Source organism: Dunckerocampus dactyliophorus, chromosome 3 (genome assembly GCF_027744805.1).
Source record: "Dunckerocampus dactyliophorus isolate RoL2022-P2 chromosome 3, RoL_Ddac_1.1, whole genome shotgun sequence".
NCBI classification, from domain to species: Eukaryota; Metazoa; Chordata; class Actinopteri; order Syngnathiformes; family Syngnathidae; genus Dunckerocampus; species Dunckerocampus dactyliophorus.
Window position 1 is genome coordinate 26,033,052 of NC_072821.1, and position 23,568 is coordinate 26,056,619.

A 23,568-nucleotide genomic window follows, 5' to 3' on the forward strand; every position below is an offset into this window, starting at 1 on the left:
AAACAGAAAAACATGCTTTTAACTACCTAGATTTTAAAGGAAACTATCTTACTGAACCGTATTAAGCTTGCAAATTCTATCTTAGTCAAGTTTAGAACAACTATTTTGATGGAATAATTGTACATTGAGCTATCTGAGGCTTTATCGGCATCACAAGATTTGCTTTTATCGACATCACAAGATTTGATTGTATTTTTATCAACTTGTGATAGTCACATTATTTTTAAAGCTTTCCAGACAAATTGTAATTATAGTGTGTCTGATGGTGTACATATATATGGTATACATTACCTTTGCAATGTATTGAAAGCTGTGTTCTGTACACTTGTGTAACAGTAACAAATAAAACATAGATTTGATAAATATTGCTCAAGTGTCATTTATACATGAATATTTATTATACGTATTATCATCTTGGCACCAATATTAGGTTGAACCATAAGACTCTTACTTTGAAGGCGAGCTGACATTCAGTATTTTTCCAAACTGTAACAGCTTGTCCTGAGCAAAATATTTTTTACCAAAAACAATTTTATTTAATTGTGTCGTTCATAAATTGCTCGCTTGTTTTAATTCGTAAAACGTTTAGCTTAATTTGTTGCAGAATACAATTTGGACATTTTTAAGTTAAGCACGTCTGGACTCTTAATTTGAAGGCTGGTTAAGTAGTTCCGGTATCCGGCGTAGGGCCTCAGGTTCATTTTGCTGTAAAGCTGGAAACTGTGTTAAATATTGCTTACTTTATGTGTAGGGTTAAAGAGTCATGTAATTTCCGATGCGTTGTGAAGCTGTAAACATGGCATGAGTTGTGACTCCGTGTGTGTGTGGGTGGGTGCGGATCGAGGAGGACGGTTGCATGCAGAGAGGACAGTTGAGTTTGCTGATGTTGTTTTAGCGTGCTTCGGCAGACAGTAGCCTGTTTTGTTTTTGCAATAAAGAGATTGTTAATCAACCATGTCCTCGTCATCCTTACCATGTCCCAGCAATTTTAAGCCATAAAAACGCCCACAAGGTGACAGAAGTGCATTTCATAAGAGCTTGGCAGGGATCATTTGAATGGAAGAATCACACAAGACAGCAAGGCCACACAGTCAGGAGATCGGGAAGACCTGGGTTCGAATCTCCGCTGAGCATTTCTGTGTGGAGTTTGCATGTTCTCCCCGTGTGTGCGTGGGTTTTCTACGGGTACTCCACTTTCCTCCCACATTCCAAAAACATGTTAGGTTAATTGGCGACTATAAAAAAAAATTGTCCATAGGTATGAATGTGAATGTGAATGTGAATGGTTGTTTGTCTATATGTGCCCTGCGATTGGCTGGCGACCGGTCCAGGGTGTACTCGAAGTCAGCTGGGATAGGCACCAGCATACCCCGACGACCCGAGTGAGGATAAGCGGCATAGAAAATGGAGGGATGGAATGGATTTTTAGATATTTGAGCTGTCACGAAAGGAAAAAATATTTATGTCAAAGTGAAAGTTATGCTTGAAATGTATCTTTTCACAAAAAGCTGGTTTTCTCCCTTTTCTAGTCGGGAATTGATATTTTCCTGAAACTTGCCTATGTTCTACTGCTGATTACTAAAGAATGAAAAAAGGTAGAAATAAACCTTTTTTTCTGATGAAAGATGGGAGTCTAAACTTTCTTTTAGTAGGTCCCATGTTTATATAGCCATAGAACACAAAGTTCTGTGTGCCTTGAAAGATCAGTTAAAATCGTCTAAAATGGCCGGTACTGAAGGTATTGTCTTTTGAAAAATGGCTCTGATAGTTACGACAGTCGAGCAATATTGAGCATATAGTGTATTGTTCTGCCACCACAGCCCACTGTGCCGAGTTCTTCTAGAGTGTTTTTGGACCACAATTACGCTTTTCATTCATTCATGGGAACACGTTCATAACCACGAAACGTCGGAAACCACGGAATGCCTTAAACTGAGCACCACCTGCAATAGTGTAACATGGATTGAAAGTTGAAGTTGCACACCAGAAAGTAGATACTCAGTCCTGGATAGGTTTAATGTAGAGAAGATGCATCAGTGAGTCGTACCAAGAGCATCATGCACCATTCATTTTCGACTGTAACCCCAGTAATACCCAGCAAACGGCAAATGGCAGCATAATAGTTAGCCATGTCAGTGACCAAGAATTTCAAAGTGTTATCAGTCATTTTAACATGAGTATTGTTTTTTTTGTATTTTACTTATTGTAATTATAATCTTTCAAGAGAAAATTCGATCTAATTTTACTTTGATATGTTAACATTTTTTAACGCAATGAGAAAAATCTCAGCTAAAATGGTACATAGTCACAGGCATTAGACAAAAATAAGCAGATTACAAAGTAGTAGTTTCTTACCGAGGCGGAGCCCAGTCATGCCGTGTACAGTCCAAAAGTGTGCCCACGTACGTCTTGTTTCTCCAAGTAACATTTACCACCAACATTCCTGTAAGAAAAGATATGCATTTCAATAAGGAATATCACATCTGAACATTTTTACCAAAAGGTTTTACCACTTCAACACCATGTACTATGGTTTCAATTACAGTGCCATTCAGGCTTGTTCACCTGTATGACAGAAAGTCCCTCTGGGAAAGATCACACTCAGGTTACGCGGGAACATTCCCATTTCCCATTTCAATAAATCATCTTACAATCCAGGAGATTTCCCTGAAGGATATTTCTTTATAATGTTTGACATTCCTCTCTGACTTTACTTCTTGGAAAGAGTACGGCTCAACTCTGTATGGCCTAAACCAAGATAGGGTCTTAGGTTTATTAGCTGTGGTGTGAAAACAGTTTAATTTAGCTGATTGCACCTATGTGTGCAAGAAAAGCACAGTGACTTCACTGGCATTACTGTAATCTGTCACTTCTGTGCAGGTATTTGACAAGTGTAAATTTACACAATCTGACCTACCCTGTGTCTGCCATCTGACCTCGCATTTCAAATCTAAATTTAGTTGACTGAGATTGCACTTCTGTCACGGGTATTTTTTGTGTAATCAAGTAACTGCTCATGAGGTAACACTTTTCAAGTTATCAAAATGTCACAATCACATAAGGGAATTTGCACAATGCTACTGCACTGAGGAAAAATAGGAGGCTACTAAATGCTGAGATAGAATAGTGGTGGTAGGAGAATGTCAAGAATTGTTGACTATGTGCAAATCATCATAAAATCAGCTTCAGAGGATTAAGGCAGCTACACTGCTTAATAACATTCTAAATTCATCACCTCCATCGCCCCCCTCGCTTTGCTATGACGGTGACCTCAGTTTGCCACTTGAGCACTGCAGAGAAACTGAAGGCTGCAGTAGGCTAACTTATCTAATGGCACAGGAATGCTGGCTGGCAGCTTCCATCCCTCAGAGCATTTTATTAGCTTAGGAAACCTCTCTTGCTCACCCCATTCTCCCTCTCTCCTTCCCGCATCATCACTTCCCCTTGTCAATGTTATAACCATTCTCTGCTCGCAATATTTTTCCCTCCAACACACCAGTCATATTTCAGACTCCATCCCCCCCAAATGTGGTTTCTAACATCTGTGCGTATATTTTTCACAAAAACCATGGACACTTGGTTGCAAGCATCTCGTTTCACACAAGCTTAAAAAACTGTGTAAATACTGATTTATTGTGTGCAGAGTAGTAAACAGTAAGGATCACTTACGGATAATGCCTTTTTTCATTATCCGTAACCCTGATGAAGGAAAATCCTCATTGGATAACTACTTATGTATTCACTCTTCACGCTCTGTGATTGGCCGGTCACACACAGCGACCACCCCTCCCTAGACAGACTCCCTACACACAGAGAGAGGAGTACGCAGTGCATTTGACAAGACAGAGGTGTAAACAGCTCGTGTTGCATTCACCGTTTTTTTTTGTTTTTTTTACTTATATGTTCCAAATATAACAGGTAAAAAATATAGATACAAAATATAGAATGTAAAATATTGATCCCATCAAAGAAAAAGATTAATTCTTTTTTTGGTGTGTCTAAACAAAACATTTGACATGTGATTCTGTTGGACTTTCGACACGCTTGGGGATATGATGTGGTCTTTTACACATTAGAAAATACTGTAAGAATGCCACTTTCATATAATTGGCATCTTTATTTTATAAGAAGATTAACGTCTACCTCAACAAACATCAACCGTAGAATTAGGCCTGTCATGACAATCGATTAAGCGAACGATTTAAAAAAACAAAAAAACAGGTCGATAATTATGACGACCTCGATAAATTGACATGTGCATATATGCGTGTCTGCTCGTCGATGTGTGCCACACAGGCTGGATGCCAAGAGGGTTCACTCTGCATCTGTATGTGCGCATTGGTTTTATAGTGGTATGAACGGAGAGAGTGGGCTCTCATCACATTCAGCCTCTTTGTGGAGGCGGGGCTACTAGCTACTCTATGCTTGCTACTACCTATGGCATATGTTTATGGCTACTACGCTAGTTGCAGTTAGCTCCGTGAGCCAGGATACGCTAACATGAATGACAGCACAAAAGAGAATGCCACAGCCACAATGTGGGAATATTTCGGTTTTAAACAGAATGAACACGATGAGCGCATGAACACTGACGACTGACATGGACAGTTTTCTCAACTGGGGAAAAAAAAAAAAGCACTGATAGAGGTGCTCAGGCAGCGGAGCCTTCGTTCCAACAGTCAACGCTTACTGAGGCGTTGGGTCGGCAAATAGAAACAAAAAAGTTCAAACTGGTGCGTGCCCACAGAGTAAACAGTGTCGCTGGCTACATTGAAAAAACATACATACAGGCAACTTCTCTGTCAAGCTAATGTGGCTCACACAGGTACACCGGTGGAGTACTTGACTACCATCTAGTGGTTCAAGTGTGAATGACACCCCAGAATGAATGGAAAAAATTGTCTAAAAAATGTTGCAATAATATTGAATATTGACAATAATTTGTAGCACAATTATCAACCAGAAAAATTTGTTATCGTGACAGGCCTACGTAGAATCGAATCGTATTGAATCATATTGTTTGTATACTGCATCGAAACGTATCAAATCATTTTTAAAATATCGTTTTTGTATCGTATCATAACGTATCATAACCTGTGTATCTAGATTCGAATCAAATCGTCTATCATAAACAGATTTATATCCCAAAGGATTACTATACAATAATTTCCATTAATAGAAGAACATTATCGTTTTCAGTCGTATATTATGTAAATGATTTATTTCAAAGTGGCATACATTCATTTAAACCCCTAGAGGTGAAGAGAATTTCCATTCTGGCCATGAATACAATACAACAAAACTAAAAATATAATAATACATAGTTCATTATTTTGTCATTATTTTGACAGATAAATCAATCCAACAAACTGCTATGAACAATTTACTAAAGTGAAGGGATTTTCTGGAAATACAATCAGTACAAGAAGACAAACTTCTAAGAATGAGGCCAGTTTTTGAACTGCAGCTGATTTGAATTCAATGCACTACAAGATTTTCTTCAGCATTACTTAGGTCTGACCCAAATTCCTCACAAGTAACTTGGCAGCCACGCTGTTAAGGCCACCTACCGCGGCTCAATATTAATCCCAGTGCACATTTTAGTTGGTTACTGTTACACACAAATGAATTACCAAGAAACACTGACCCTCAAAGCGGTTGGCACAATCAGAACCACAGCAGGAGGGTTCTGGGTCTCTGTGTGAAAGTTGTTGGGGTCCATAAAAAGATGCCATATTCAAAGTAATGTGATTTCACTATATATTAGGGCTGGGCGATATACTGTATCAATATTTTTAAAATATCGCTATTTACTTTAAGCACGATATTAAAACCAACCATATAGTTGATATTGATATAGACTGGATTTGCGCTCTATCTCCGTCATCCCTGCATGCAGGAGGAGGGAGGAGGGGCGGAGCAGAAACCCGGCGGCTCCACTCGAAGCTTAGCGACAGAGTGTGCAGTGGAGGAATTAGTCAGCAAGGAATAAGCGGTAGCTCAGTAATGTGGAGGTACTTCAAATTCAGAGCATAAAAAAAACCTTTCCACCAAAAAAAGACGTAAAACTTGGCACAAACTCCAATACGAGGAAAGTATGAAGCTGCGCGCTGTCTGTCGGTCGCCCTCCTGTTGTGTTACTCATGAACGGAAAAGCAAAGTGATGTGATATTATAAAGAGGTGTCCTATCACAATGCTAAGATATGGTCCCTGTTGCAACAGTGGAAAAAACGGCTTAAAAGCCTGCTGAAAACGATGAACTTGCAATGGCCAGCAAGCTTCGCAGTCACAATTATTTAGCACAACAAGCTCCACCACAAATGTACAAGGAAGTTAGACAGACAGTTGCTAAACCTGATGCAGTTGACAGGTTGGTGTTCCTGGCACAAAATAAGGACATGCTTGTGTCTTCTAAAAATGTTGACCTAAAAAAATGCTACTGTTCAATTTGAAGTATGTTTGAGTTACTGACATTTTAATTTTCCTCTTAAATTGGGCCCTCCTTTATATTTTGTTCCTAGCTGAGGATTTGCTGAGGATTTGAGAAAAGTTAAAGGTTTGTGATAAAAAAGATGATATAAGATTTTTTAAATATGCATCTTGCACGACGCTTTAAAATAATAAAAAAAAAAAAGATCCATTTTAATAAAATAACTTGACACGCATATTTGGCTTTGATTTTGTCTAAACTCACTTCCTTAAAAAAATATTGGGATATATATCGTATATTGATATTCAACCGAAAAATATAGGTATTTGAGTTTTGGTCCATATTGCCCAGCCCTACTATAAATTACTAACAAGAAAATGCAACAAAAAATAATAAGAGACTGACAGACTAGGGTTTCCAATACAACCGAATAAGTTGACAGAACCAGTGCTGGGATGTCTCGAGGGCAGGGGCCATGATGGACGGATAGATGGATGTTCATCTTAACAGCACAGATGCATTTCCATCATGCAGTACGGTTTGGTTTGCTAATAAAAAAAATCTGAAAAGTGCCAAAATATCTGTCTATGCATCCCAATTTTCAGAAGAAGCAAACATGTCAAATTCATACAACCAAGACAGACAAGAAGCTACTATGGCGGTTTACAAAACAAGCATTTATTCACAGAAAACACCACTGAATACACTAATGGGACAAGAATCAATACATAAAACTTGAAACTGAATATTTTTCCTCAATGCTGCAAGATGAAGAAACAAGGTGGAATGGTTTAGAGCTAAACACTATAATTCCCTGCACCCTGGCCCACTTAGTGACAGCCACATTAGGGTCACCCAGAACAGTTGAGTGAAGCCCACAATAATGAGAGGAATTGGCGAGTAATTGCACCACTCTTTTCCATTCAGTGCTGTTGAACAACAAATGGCAGAGGCTGGTAGGCCCCAAACTCAAATGTGTACTTGTATGAGATTACTTGAAAAGAGGGTAATGGGAGGGTGAAATTTAAGTCAATAGTATTTTGTGCAGCTGCATGGATGACTGGCCATTCCAGGCCTAACCTCTCCTTCTCCATTTTAACACATTTCATTAGGTTGCACTGAGGCCAAACTATCAGGTCCTCTGTTGTTGCTCCAATTCAACAGGAACCCGATAGGCCTTATTAAAAGATAGTTAGATAGCACATTTGCAATTTAGCATTCACGGCCCTGCAAATTGGCACATTTTTGAAAAAAACTATAAAAACTATAAACTATAAACACTATATATATATATATATATATATATATATATATATATATATATATATATATGTCCAAAAAGGAGTAGGAAGAAGCAAAGCTTATTTAATCCTACCCCTCATCAGTTTCACATCAGTTGCAATACATTTATTCACCTCTTGTTCTTCCAAGTGTACTTTGTAGGTCTACATGACAATGTAGTGCAATCATAGCCAAGGTTTTTACTTACTAAAAGGAAGCTAGAGGCTTAATAATAACTGATAGAATATATCCACGACCCACAGAACAAAGCTGTGCTAGTAATGTCTTACGCTTGTTTTTTATATTTTACTTTTTATACGGCAGAGTGTCATTACAGCTTTAGTTCATCAGGAAGTGACGGGAAGTGACGGTGGGCGTCCCGAGCAGGAGAGCTAGGCTCAGTGCTAGCTGTGAGTTTCGAGAGAGTTGGGAAGTGTGTTTATGTTGGCGTGGATGTAAAGTCCTGCAGTGTTCTCCGCTGTTAATTTGCGGTAATGTTTTGGTGCAAATGTTCTTAAAGTTACATGTTTGACCAGGAAATAGCAAGCTCATAAGAAGACGGCTTTTTTGTGTGGAACAACTGACAGTTTGTGTGGATCTTGTGAATGATTGTGACTGAGCTAGGACTCAGTAATTAAAGTCTACACACGACGGCGTCATTGATTGAAAAACGAAACTTTTTCGTGCATGAAGCTTCTACTTGAGTTGGTAATTTGGCCGCTATATGCAGGCAGATATTGACCAAGGGAGACAAAATGGGTGGCCGTTGGACAGGTGACTGCTATACACAGGGTCTATAACATGTTTGCTGGGGGGGGGGGGATTTTTCAGTGACTGCTATGGGGAGGTGGCTGTTCTATAAAGGTGGCCGCTAAGACAGGTTTGACTGTATATACTGTATATATATATATATATATATATATATATATATATATATATATATATATATATATATATATACATACACGTGTGTGTGTGTGTGTGTGTGTGTGTGTGTGTGTGTGTGTGTGTGTGTGTGTGTAAGTGACCAGTGTAGCCAATTTGTTATTATTCATCGAGTTCCCTATTAAAAAAAGAGGGATGTCAATAGCGATGTCACACACCAGTTTGCCACATGTGTCAGCAGGCACCGAACAGGTCGTCGTCAAGAGAGCTGACAACCTATTGAAAGTTGGAACAAATGTGGCCATTCAATGAGGTTATTGGTGAACGCCGTCTTATTTGCACCCTTGGCAGGCGAAGAGAAGTATGTGGCATTTTATTTTTGCATTGTATTGTTGTATTGAAGGGTTAGTGAGGGATGTGTGAGTTTTAATAAATAGTATGTTTTGCTATGTTTTAGTTTCACGGTCCTCATGAAGAAATAAAAATTGTACCAGTCAAACTCAACGCTGTGGTTATTGACACCAAGGGCTGCTACTATATATAACTCTATATATATATATATATATATATATATATATATATATATACATATATATATATATATATATATAGTTATATACACATATATAAACTACTGATCAAAATCTTAAATTTAAGACCACAGGCTATAAAAGCAGTTTGTTCGGCGGCTGTTGAACGCACCATAGTTGTATGCTGTGAGACGCAAAAGTTTGTTTGGCTACGGAGCCACCAGCTTTGACAGTCAATCTGGCCTCAAAATATACAGTGAGGTCAACACAAGTTCATATAAATCGTTACTGGAATTACAACAGGGAAGCAGTGTGGATTACAGTATCTAGACTGGCCTTAGAAAAACCTCCTCGCCTGACACCAACGTTCCCTCTAAGCTGCACGCGTGCGCAATTGTGCACTGATCTTGTGTTCTCAGCGCACAAGAAATCCTTGCTGCGCAGCAAAATAAAATACAACCTGAAATGTAAATAAAATAAACCCATAATTTCACATAATTCTGTACAACTTTGCAATGCAACTCCGTGAGTGACACACGACTCAAGCGGTAACAACACAAAGACGTCCAAAGACACATTGACTGTCCAGTCAATAATGGAGCCTGTTGGTACGCATTTACTTACGCAGCCAAACAATTCTTTAACAATGCGTTACTTACTGTAGTACAGTACATGCTGCTGTTCTGCAGGTTAGCATAAAGCTACTAGAGCAGGGGAGCTAAAGGCTGCTTGCTAACCCCGAATAATAGCGAAATAACGGGCAGTGCCACAGCCACGCTAGTAAAAAGCTAGTAAGCTAACCAAGCTAGTAAAAAGTAAAAAAAAAAAAAAAAAAAAAGTCCTCTCATGGTGTACTGGCTGTCGGAGTCTGTGGGAACAAAAGAACAAGAGTTGAATAGGGATGAGATTTTATCTTTTTCAAATGAGGGCTGCTCTGACCCAGTTTTCTGAGTGAAAAGTGGGGACTAAATAAGTGGCTTGTGGTACTGGCATGCTTTTATTTTGATGGCTGGACTTACAGGATACAGGAAGTGTTACACCAAGTTTGCACGAATGATGCCGAAGGGATCATAAGGTAGTTGTTTCTTTCAGTTTTTTTTTTTTTTAAATTTTCATTTTTGATTTAGACAAAAGTAAACATACACAGCAAATGTGGCATCACTTTCAAGTACATTTCCAGAATGAAATAGTACCAGAACAGGCTGCTGCAAAACAGAAAGCAAATAAGGAAATAACAGTAAACAGAATTAATACGATAAATGACACTTGAAAAATTAGAGGGAACATTGCCTGACACCCAGGCTAAAGGCTACTCCGTGATTCCATCTGTTCATCGATCATCTTACATTATCATTCATTAGTGGCTGAGTACCTATTTGGGGTGTCACGAGACACCCAACTCACAAAGACGAGACAATACACGAGATTGGGTTCACGACAACGAGACAAGACGTGATTTCAACATTAATTTTAAGAAAAGTACAATAAAAAAAATATGCCTGGACAAACAAACTTTTTTTTATTTAACTGAGTCACAAAACCACGCACGGAGGTTTTGAAATGTTTATTGTCCAACAAATTTGAGCTAAACTATATTACTCTCTACTAGGGGCACAACGATTCCTAAGTTAGAATAAGAATTACTCGAGTACCTCGATTACAAAACCAAGTTTTTTTTTTTCTGCCTCGAGGAATCAAGGCAACTTGCGTCACCCACGCAGAGTACGAAGAAAGAAGCCGATGCCGCAGGAAGATTGAAGAGGTGAGAGAATGCGACAAGATAACAAACGAGAAGGAAAACTAAATGCAAAAAACAGACATAAAATGTGGCTAAACAGCAAGTTGAACACCTTGACATGTTTTCCTTGTAACGCGACACTTGCATACCACAACAGTACATCTTATATGAACAAAAATTCAAAATTTCCCCCCAAATCCCTTTTCCCTAAAAACTAAGCGCTCCAACATCAAACCATTCAACTAATTCAGGACATTCATGCAAAAATATTTGTACACTCATTCAGCTGAACACTACAGATGGTATTGCTTGCTGGCATGGCACAGCATGCTAACAAACACCGTGCCAGAGTTTCACAACACAGGGGGAATGCCCATCAAATTTTCCGTGGGAGTTTTCTAGTTATTATTCCTCTCCTTTTCCAGTAAATAGTTACAGCCTGGGATGGATAAATTAATCTACAAAAGCACCATCATGTAGTCTATCAGACCCAAGAAAATACAGTTTGTTCGTATGCACAATGTGAATTTAAGAAATAACACGGTTGAGTATCTAAAAAATTAAATCAATTGGTCATTAATTATTTAGTGAAATGTTGTATTTTTTCCTGTGTATTTATAATTGCACTTAAACCAAGCAAAAACATGTTTTTTGCGAATTCCTCGATTAATAAAAAAAATTCAGTACAATACTCGATTGCTAAAATGTTCAATAGCTGCAGCCCTATTCTCTACATTTTCTGAGACTAAATGAACCACTGTGATGAAAATATATAATAATAATAATCAAAATAAATTATAACATCATTAGGGCTACAACAATAACATAACATTTTATGTAAAGGGATATCAATTTTGGAAATATGGGCCAATAGTTTTAAAAGAAAGAATATACAGTAAGTAAGCACATCATTTTTTATTGTTATTTTTATTATCATATTAGCTCTTAACCACGCCCATAAAGGTTAAGTAAATACAAAATGTCAGCGAGTGAGACCACGCACACTGAGATGTCTCATTCTTACACAAACATGTGTTTTTGATTACAGTGTCAGCTCAAAGTAAGATTTCTTTATTTATTATACTGGTTTGAAATTCTAGATGTTTGTGAGTAGGAAAGTCGATTTAGGAACATTCAGAAACGATTATGAAATATTTGTCACGATGTTCCTTTCCTTAATGAAACGTACAAATGAAAATACCTAAAACACATTTCATCTTTGTGCAGGACAATAGTCAGAAAAGTAACATTTAGTCAAAATTGCAATCTCAATTTAATTTCATTTCTCTTTCAAAACACAGTCATTAAAAAACATAAATATTAATAGTGTTATTCCAGTAAATATTATTTGATTAAAATACAATTACTATTAGTTAGAAATCCCTGAGTTTTTGAATGGTTAATGCGAGCTGCGATTTGTCCTACTTAGTTTTACAGTCTAATGTACTCCCAAGCATAGATGACCTACTATACCTACTGTATGACCTACTGTATTTTTCCATTTTTCTTTCACCTCATATTTGCTCCCAAATGCTGATACTATGTAGGAATGCATAAAGGTAAGATTTGATGAGGTTATTGAGCGTTAATGTGCATATTTGTTAGTTGCACAACCTCTCTGAAAGACAAACTCCAGGCTGGTGGATGGTGGCTCTGTATTCATTTTGTGCTTTAATTCGATATTGTTCCTGTCATTGTTTTACACAATACATAATAAATAAGATAAATCAGATCACCATAATGTACGTATGTTTTACTGAGGTGTTGAAAATCTTTCCCGGTGACTAGCTAGTTTGATGCTAATGCTAGCACTGCTAATGTTCTTTACAGCCATTCTCGACTTCAGCCATCGTGGTCACATTGAAAACCCGTAAATGGCAGTTGATTTAAGCAATTAACATTGGAATTTCTCCATTAAAAGGTACAATGGTTGTATTATTAATGAACAAATACCACTCCCTTTAATTTAATAATGTTATTGTTAATAATGTAAAATAATGTTATTTGATTTGTATTGTCATTGTAAAAAACAAATGCAGACTATTTGAGAAAAACAACAAGAAGAAAACAGTACCAGTCGTCATTTTGGAGAAGGTCAAAGATAGCCCTTGTGCTGCCATGGAAAATCTCATTAATGACTGAAGCATTCAGAGATTAAATTTTAATACATTTTAGTTCTAATTTCTGGTGTATAAGGCAAGGTCACTTGAGAAATTGAGATGAATAGATACTTTATTCACCTCCAAGAGAACAACAAAGCATTTTATGTTTTGTTTTATATTTTATATGTAGGGAATATGACGTGTATGCCTGTGGCGCCACGTACGTTACCGTGCATAAGGTTTACATAGGGTCACTTGTGAAATTGTTGGATATTACCTATTATTTCTGCTGGATTTATCCTCTGGACTTCAAGAACCACAGTGCAGTGGCACCTTTGTGGCCGCCTTTGAGGCATCATAGCGCGTCGATCCCTGTGTGGATTCTCCTGGATCCAGGTACGTCTCCATTTCCTTTTTGTTTTCGTTCATCATAACAGGCTTTGCAATCTTGGAGGTATATTTATGACGTTTCACAGATTAATCGATACCAATGAATATGTAACCAATATATTAACGTTTTTTGCTGTGCGAGAGTGTCGCTCCCTGGCTGTCTCTCTGAGTACCTTGCTCCTACCCCTCACACACAGACAGCAGTGCTTTCGCTCTGCCGCTCTCTTAGTCCGCTGTAGGAGACCAACGCGAAAAGAAAGTGCATGTATGGTAAGATGTGACTTTGTATAACACGACACTTCAGTGTCACACTTGTCAGGGACCGTCAAAATACATTCTACGTTTCACGCAAGTTTTAGAGAGCTTATTACAGCGCTGTAATGTCGTATACGTTGCATCTCTGTGAGACAAACATAGATGCAATTTTTATTACACGTCCACCATTATCGAAGACTATTATGCAGCGTTTTAACGTGAAATAAAGATAGATGCGGATACACACAGCATCCCACTTCACTTAATACTTCCATGCAGGATTTACAGGGGTTCATACATTCACAAGTTAGTCTTCATGCAAATCATTTTGAAAATGTTCCAAGTAATGTATTCAGTTCCCATTTGACATATTGCATGTCTTGAAAGCAGATACATTGTAACATAAAATGTATCTTAGTCCCTTGTATTAAGTCTAGTAACATGATGCATGTTTTGATTATTTCTTATTTTGTTTGTAGTCAACTTTTTTTTAACCCGGTGAACGAGAGGATAGTTTCCCTCCGCTTTCAAGGTGGGGGACGGGTTCCGACTGTTGTTTGTGCTTATGTGCCAAACAGCAGTTCAGAACACCCACCCTTTTTGGAGTCTCTAGAGGAAGTATTGGAGAGTGCGTCCTCAGGGGATTCCCTTGTTCTGTTGGGGGACTTCAACGCTCACGTTGGCAGCGACAGTGAGACCTGGAGAGGCGTGATTGGGAGGAGCGGCCCCCACTGATCTGAACCTGAGCGGTCCTTTGTTATTGGACTTGTGCTTGTCACAGATTGTTGATAACAAACACTATGTTCAAGCATAAGGGTGTCCACATGTACACTTGGCACCAGGACACCCTAGGCCGCACTTCCATGATTGACTTTGTGGTGGTATTATCAGACTTGCGGCCATATGTTTTGGACACTCCGGTGGTTAGTTGGCTCCAATGGTGGGGGAGGATGCCGGTCAGACCTGGCAGACACAAACATATTGTGAGGGTCTGCTGGAAACAACTGGCAGAGTCCCCAGTCAGAAGGAGTTTCAACTCCCACCTCCGGGAGAACTTCAACCATGTTCCGAGGGAGGTGGCGGACATCGAGTCTGAATGGGCCATGTTCCGTGCCTCCCTTGGCTAGGCGACTGATCGGAGCTGTGGCCGTAAGGTGGTCGGTGCCTGTCGTGGCGGTAATCCCAGAACCCGTTAGTGGACACCAGTGGTGATGGATGCCGTCAAGATGAAGGAGTCCTATCAAGCCTTTTTGGCTCATGGGACTCGGCAGGCCAAATGGTCTGCGGCTCTGGCAGTCGCAGAGGCAAAAACTCGGACATGGGAGGAGTTCGTAGAAGCCATGGAGAACGACTTCCGGACGGCTTCGAAGAGATTCTGGACCACCAATTGGCGTCTCAGGAGGGGGAAGCAGTGCACAGTCAACACCGTGCATGGTGGGGATGGTGTGCTGCTGACCTCGACTCGGGATGTTGTGGATCGGTGGAAAGAATACTTTGAAGACCTCCTCAATCCCACCAACAAGTCTTCCTATGAGGAAGCAGACCCTGGGGACTCCACGGTGGCTCTCCTATCTCTGGGGCTGAGGTTGCTGAGGTTGTCAAAAAGCTCCTCGGTGGCAGGGCCCCAGGGGTGAATGAGATCCGCCCAGAGTTCCTTAAGGCGTGGACATCGGGGTTGCTGCCTCTGGATGGGCAGACCGGGGTGGTGTTACCCCTTTTGTTGAGGGCGTGTTCCAACTATCATGGTATCAAACTCCTCAGCCTTCCTGGTAATGTCTATTCAGGGGTTCTGGAGAGGAGGATCCGCCAGATGGTTGAATCTCGGATTCAGGAGGAACAGTGTAGTTTCAGGCTGTTCATTCCCTGTATGACCAGTGTCAGAGTTTGGTTCGCATTGCCGGCAATAAGTCGGACCAGTTTCCAGTGAGGGTTGGACGCCGCCAGGGCTGCCCTTTGTCACCAATTCTGTTCATTATTTTTATGGACAGAATTTCTAGCTGCAGCCAGGGCGTTGAGGGGTTCTGGTTTGGTGGCTGCAGGATTGAGTCTCTGCTTTTTGCAGATGATGTGGTCCAGCTGGCTTCATCGAGCCGTGAACTTCAACTTTCACTGGATCGCAGCCGAGTGTGAAGCGGCCGGGATGAGAATCAGCACCTCCAAGTCTGAGTCCAGTCTTTCCCGGAAAAGGGTGCAGTGCCATCTCCGGGTTGGGGAGGAGATCCTGCCCCAAGTGGTGGAATTGAAGTACCTCGGTTTCTTGTTCACAAGTGAGGGAAGGATAAAACGCGAGATCGACAAGCGAACTGGTGCGGCGTCTGCAGTGATGCGGACTCTACATCGGTCTGTTGTGATGAAGAGAGAGCTAAGCCGAAAGGCAAAGCTCTCAATTTACCGGTCAATCTACGTTCCTACCCTCACCTATGGTCTTGAGCTTTGGGTAGTGACCAAAAGGACAAGATAGCGGGTACAAGTGGCCGAAATGAGTTTTCTCCGTAGGGTGGCAGGGCTCTCCCTTAGAGATAAGGTGAGAAGCACTGTCATCCGGGAGAGACTCGGAGTAGAACCGCTCCTTCTCCGCATTGAGAGGAGCCAGATGACGTGGCTTGGGCATCTGGTCAGGATGCCTCCCAGACGTGTTCAGGGCAAGGCTGGCGGGTAGAATGCCTCGAGGAAGACCCAGGACACGTTGGAGAGACTATGTCTCCCAACTGGCCTGAGAACACCTCAGGAGCTGCCGGGAGGTGCTGGATGAAGTGGCCGGGTAGAGGAAAATCTGGGCCTGCCTGCTTAGGCTGCTGCCCCCGCGACCCGATCTAGGATAAGCGGTAGAAGATGGATGGATGGATGGATATGAGCGCAAAAATAAAACAAAAATGCATAGCAGCACAGGGCTTGCATTATTAAACCTCACCTCTGTAAATTTACACACAGCATTAACATTTGTGAGGAAGAAGTTGAAAGGAAGACTAGAAAATACACATCTGTCTATGCAGCGTCGGAGAAAGTCATACACATAAGTCTCAATCTGCGTCACAGAAACTACTTTTAGGTAAATAGATTTTCAGACGTGTGCTATCTTTTAGCTTGATTTAAATTTTCAGTTAATTTGGAGCTGTTAACACATACAAATATATATAATACAGTCATTTATCTTTTTTCAATAAAATATAGTAAAAAATGGGCATATTTCAGATATAGTTGCAAATGGTGATTAATCATGATTAATTAATTTGAAAACTGCCATTAATCTGAGCTTTTTATCATTTTACAGCCTTAGTCTTTATAGTGCACTGAATGTTTTTTCGTCAAGCAATGAGATTTCACACTTTGTTCGGCAGTCCTTGAAGGCACCATAGTTGTGCACTCTGACAGGCTACAATGTGACTCCAATTCCATCTGTTCATGGATCTTATATTATCATTCATTAGTGGTGAGTACCTGTACATTTTATTTTTGAAATGTGTTTAATAAGTGTGTGAGGCATTCTCCTGTGCTTAAACCTGGACTGTGTTACTATTTTACAATGGCAATAGAATAGGGGAGGGAAGGTTCTGGAGCATCTAACAAGTTACTTGAAGAACGTCAACATCAGTCTAGCAGGGTTCTATTGTTATGCAGTTCGAAAAGTAACTGTTTGATTTTCCATATTTCATGTACAATCCTGACAACAGGTAAGCTTGATGTAATGGTCATGGTTTAATTTATTTGTTACAATGGAATACGTCACATAGTATTTTCGTATTTTCACATGTCCAAAAGGAGTAGGAAGAAGCAAAGCTTATTTAATCCTACCAATTGCAATACATTTATTCACTTCCTTGTATGTCATATGTGGTCTTCAACAATTAATGCATAGGAAAATGATAAGGTAATGTAACTACCGTATATGGTAACATAATTGTTGAGGCTTTTCCACAATCATAATAAATAATAATCATATATAATCAGTAAAATAATAAATAAATAATAATAAATATAAATAGACATAACAGAACATAGCTGGAATAATGAGCGAGTACTGACAATGAACTCACAAGAATGAAGAGTACCGTATTTTCACGAAAAAGGCGCACTTAAAAGTCTTAAATTTTCTCCAAAATGGACCTGGCGCCTTATAATGCGGCGCGCCTTATGTGTGCACCGAGTTCCAAAATCTCTAAGTGTTGTTGACTTTATGAGCGCTCCGCTTGACTGACTGGCAGCATTGCCTGCCGACACGCTGTTTATATTGATGTTTGTCTCCGTTTCTGAAAACTGGAACTACTCGAGCTGTTTTCATTTTGTTTGGAAATTTACCTGTCTGGAATGATAAATTACCGATGTACGTCAGCGGTTCTACGCTCTCATTGACGACCTTTTTTATCATTTCCATTTCAATTAGATTTTTGCTTTACATTTATTGACAATATCAAGGATTTCCTTTTTTGTCACATCAATGTAGAACATGGAATTAGGATTCCTGTCTATAGTTTCATTCCATTCCTCCACTGTCCAGAATTTTGGAATCTCTTCTTTCAGTTTTGGTCCAATACTTATAAAGTAGTTTTTAAACTCTTCAACTACCTCATTAATATCATCATTGTTGGTGTTTCCAACCATAAAATAATGAGGATAGTCTGATTTCTTAGTACCATTATATAATACTGTTTATAATGCCCCAAGTTGCTCTAATATTGTTTTTATTTTTGTCTAATAATTGACAAATATATTCTTTCTTACACACTCTCAAGATTGTTGTCAGCTTATTTTTATATGTCTTATATGTTTTTTCTACTTTGTTGAATGATACATTTCCTATATAATGTGTTTTTCTTCTTACAAGCATTTTTTTTGTCCTTTTGTCATCCATGGCTGATTATTTTTCTTTTGCTTATTGGACATTTCTCTCAAATATAAGTATTTTGTGTTCCTATGCCTCATCCACATCATTTCAACTGTATACACTCTCGCATCTTTTTTCTTCTAGCTCTTTCTTGAAAGCGTTGACGCTGTCCTCTGTACGTAGTCTTTGAAAAGTGTTTTTGTCCTACATCTTTCTTTTTTTGTAGTATTCGTTGTAAATTGTAAACACTGGAAGATGGTCACTGATGTGGTTGATTATCAGACCACTAGTTGTGTTATTATCAAGGTCATTACTGAATATATTATCAATTAGGGTGGAAGTGGTCTGTTATAGGATAGGATTTAGGATAGGCTTTGAGGATATAGACACCAACTAGACATTGTGTCTATGAATTCATCTATTACCAGGTGTTTTGTTTTAAAACTGAAATGACAAACGTGTAGGTTCCAATCACATAGGGATGAACGGCAGGTGGTTAACAGACATCATATTTTGAAACACATCTTTCCCAGAAACTCCACCTGGGCCCCATGTAAAATGTTAGTAGGCAACAATCGGGCTCATAGGAGGGAAAATGTGAAGTCGCTCTCACTGACAGGAATGACAACCAGTGAGAAGGTCACTTTTCTCACAGGCAGAAGAAGTGGGCATTAGTATGCCTTGCACTTCTTTGGCGTATAATCTGCCACATTAGGCTGTTGACGGACAAAAACCTATTTATGTGAGTAGATCAAAAAACAGCTACCATGCATGTCAGGACAAAATTCCTAATCTGAATGCGATAATACAAGTATTTATTCTTTTTTTTTTTTTTTTTTTTAAATGCCACCTGTGAAAGTCTACAGTGTTTTTGTTTCAACAAACCCTCTGCTGCTTTCTTTAAAGGAGATGGTTCTGAGATTAAGAAACATGTCTGCCAAAAGAATATTACTCAAGCTCTCGTTGACACGTATATAGCAAACATGATATCTTATGACAAACACTGGCAACAACTACAATTCCTTCAGGGCTATGATTGATGTTTTCTAGGCTATTTACGTGCTTGGAAAGAAGGAGCTCCTGGAAAATTTAAGTAGAGAACAAGTCTCTATGGCCTCACTCTGGCAACCTCTGGTAATACAATCCAAAGACTAAATTTATGACTAAAGTATTTGAAACACCGGAGATTCATCTAAATCTTCCTAGGAACCTTGGAACCAAAGAGTGTTAATTTTTCCCTTGAAACTTGACAACATGCGCTTTTCCGCTGTGATGAGGAAAATGACTAACTGGGTTAAATGGAAAGTACAAGAACTGGCAAATGGAAACATTTTGCTGTGACTAATGTCAATGAATTCATCTAAATGCTTAAATATAAAAAACATTATTGTGATGAGTTCGTGCAATTTCCTTCGACTTAAACTAAATTTATTTTCAAAGATCAGAGAAGCAAAAAATGTGGTCAGTGGCAGTTGGTATACATAAGAGGATGAAACCATTGTCTGGAAGTACCTGTATTGCTACGTTTACACCAATCGGTTAAGTTCAACGCACCACAGTACAGAGGCACAGCACAGTGGTGCCCGGCAAATGCCTGCCATTTTGTGTTTAGAAGCTCTCTAATTAGACCGTTTAGTGGGGAAAAAAACAAAAAACATATAATTTGCCATACATTGGTAAAGCTTCAGTTGCACAGAAAGTAGTCAGAGGCAAACCTCAACTTTTTTGAGGAGATGTTCTTTATATGCAGTGAATCAGCTTGATTTTTACACGGTTGCACATCATAAACCAACAGGAGCTTATCAACCCAAATCCCTACCTCTCTCATAGTGCAAACAAAGATAACTAGACATTAAAGTGCAGTTTGCATTTTATGTAGTGCAAAACAACACTGTATGCCACCACAAAATGTTTAATGTTCATTTCAGGAACAATACGTTTTTATCCACACATTCAAAAATTATTTGAACAAAAAGTGTCTGTAAAGATTTTCAGTACATGGGAAAGTTGACTCAGTGCATTTGCACATGAACCCGAATGAGAGGTGAAACATCTTTAAGAAAATGAAGTAAGTCCAGCTGCTTTGATTCAACACTCAGTGGTTAAGTTTAACCACCCCTCTGCCTGGGTGCCCTGAAGGATGGCACATTAATTCCACACAATGTTCTTCCCCTCCTGGTCAAGCTTGACCAAGTCACCCATAAACATGGCATGCACCTCGTTGTGATGCGTCATAGTTTTTTTATTTGTTGTTGAGCAAACGGATTTCAACTCCCTCCACAGATTTTCTATAGCTTTGAGATCTGGAGACTGACTTGGCCACTCATGGACTTGAAATGATTCTTACGAAGGCACTCCTTTGTTGCCCGGGCAGTGTGTTTAGGATCATTGTCATGCTGGAAGACCCAGCCAAGTTTCATCTTCAATGCTCTTACTGAGGAATGAGGTTTTTGCTTAAAATGTCATGATGCTACACCTCATTCGTTAGTTAGTGTTGAATTGGGTTCAAAACTATCTAGGGTACCCGTCAAAGCTACCTAACTAACAGACAACAATATGTGAAGCTAGGATAATGAACTTCAGGATGTGTAAATATCCTGAAGGGTCAATATAATGGGGTCAATACTGGGACCAAAACTGTTCAACCTATATATAAATAACATCTGTTCTGTTCTGGAGATAGTACACAAGAGCTAATAAAAGCTAATGGAAAAAAAGTCACAGATGAAATGACTATACTAAAAAGATGGTTTGATAAAAACAGATGTCATACATATTATTTATTATAATTGTCATATGAGGTAGTTACAGTGACAAGATATTTGACTACTATTTTACCACATTATTATATTACGTTATTATTTTCCTATGTATTCAACCAGAGGAGAGTGCATTTGGAATACAGGAAGTGAACAAATTGCAATTGGTGTACAACGGATGGGGGGTATGAATAAATAAGCATTGCTTTTGGACATGTGGAACTGTGAATTGTAATATGTGATGTATTCCAATGTAACTTGTATGCATGTTAAAATAAATTAAACCATTAATATTACCATTCATCCTCTCCTTAATGCGGATCAGTCTTCCTGTCCCCTTTGCAGAGAAGCAGCCCCAAAGCATGATATTTCCACCCCCGTGCTTCACAATAGGGATGGTGTTCTTAGGATGCAACTCAGCATCCTTCTTCCTCTAAACACGACGAGTGGAGTTTTTAGCATATAGTTCAATTTTGGTTCATCTGACCACATGACATTCTACCAGTCCTCCTATGGATCATGCAGATGGCCTCTGGCATACTTAAGACGGGCCTGGACATGTTATTATAAGGAGGAGGACAGATCTGGCAAAGCAGGATTTCAATCGATGACGACGAAGCGTGTTAGTGATGGTACCCTTGGTGACTGGTCCCAGCTCTTTGCAGGTCATTCACCAGCTTCCTCCATGTAGTTTTTGGCTGATTCTTTACCATTCGCCAGATCATTTGGACCAGAAGAGGTGAGATCTTTTGTGCAGCCCCAGGTCGAGGAAAATTATCTGTGACCTTGTAATTCTTCAATTTTTTCATTACTGCAAATACAGTTGATTTTGTCACACCAAGCGGCTTGTCTACAGCTCCATAGCTTAACCCAGCCTTGTGTAGGTCTACAATTCTGTCTCTGATGTCTTTTGAGAGCTCTCTGGTCTTGGCCGTGGTAGAGTTTGGAGCTTGACGGTTCAGGTAACGAGGTCAAACAGGTGCCACTAAAACAGGCAACAAGTGGAGGATGTAAGAGCTTCTTAAAGGAGAAGTTCTTAAAGGAGAAGTGTGGGAGTTCCAGAATTCCTGATTTTCTTGTCGGTGTCCAAATATTTACTCTTCACAAAAATATACAAAAAAATTGTTTAAAAATAATCAAATGTGATTTTCTGGATTTTTTCCCCACATTCTGTCTCTCACAGTTGAAGCGCACCTATGGTGAAATTTACAGACCTCTCACATCTTTTTAAGTGGGAAAACTTGCACAATTGGTCAAGGTCGAAATACTTTTGGGCCCCACTATATGGTGTTGGAATTGCATTGCTGTTGATGTGTTCAGGTCAGAATAAAGGTATAAAGTGTCCGACTCTGTGTGACACCTTGGGGACGCTACACTGTGCATCCGCCTGCCGTCTTTGGTGTGGCTTGCCATGATGCACATTTTTGACATCCGAAAAAGTAACACATGTGGAATACACAGTGTAACTGTACCACATGGACTATGCGGGTATCACAATAGACAAAATTTATAACACGCAAGGCATGCCGGGAAGTCCACGTGCACTGTTACCCAACAGGAAGTTACCCAGAATGCCTATAAATCAATACAAATAGTATTGTTTTGCGTGTATATTAGTGTGTAAGCGTTAATTTCGCTACCGGCATAGTGTTGTGTTATTTTTTGTTGCACCGTGACTGAGGGAGGCGTTTGGTTTTTTATCTCCTTTTGGTTTGTATTAGAGTGTCTCAGTAGACATTTTTATGGGCGTCTGAGAATGGAACACATGTACTAGCTGCAGCAGATATGTAAAGAGCCTGACAACATAGCAGCATGACCGCATGTAACTCTGCAATGACTTAAGAGTCACAACACAGGGCAAACATGGCTTTGATTCCTCTCATCAGCCACAGCATTTTCTCAAGAGTGGTTTTGTTCCCATTTCATTGTCATATTAAATTGTAACATGGAGGTGACAAATACAAGGGTGGAAAGGTTTTTATATTAATGTTTATGGTTAGGTGACGCATCACAAAAAAGGGAATATAATACTGTATGTAAAATTTTACATTACATTTACAATTAATAGGAATACCACTTTCACACTGACCTCTCCTCTGCACAAATGCCAAATAACCTGCCAAATTAACTCATGCGCTAAAGACAGTACGCATCATGCTACTATGACGTAATTGTCAATCCATAAATAATCCATGACACAAACATTTATCACAACAGCTTGTATTATTTTTCTATTAGGGACCTTAAGAAGATGTGGGGCCTGCATTGGGAACAGCATACTGCATGTCTGTGTGTGAATGGGGGATGGGGTGCACTGGCACTGAGCAGCAGTATTTGGCCAAAGAGGCCCCTCTGTGTTCCTTCTACCCTAGAGC

The 23,568-nt window shown here is 39.4% G+C and overlaps 1 protein-coding gene across 4 annotated transcripts in view; it reads right to left on the reverse strand.

Moving 5' to 3' along the window:
• Nucleotides 1–23,568, reverse strand: part of znf609b (zinc finger protein 609b) — a 128,099-nt gene that overhangs the window by 14,083 nt on the left and 90,448 nt on the right. For all 4 annotated transcript variants that reach the window (XM_054771993.1, XM_054771992.1, XM_054771990.1 and 1 more), the window contains one exon: nucleotides 2,356–2,443. In XM_054771993.1, the coding sequence (XP_054627968.1) occupies nucleotides 2,356–2,443 (88 nt within the window). The remainder of the gene's footprint in view (nucleotides 1–2,355; nucleotides 2,444–23,568) is intronic.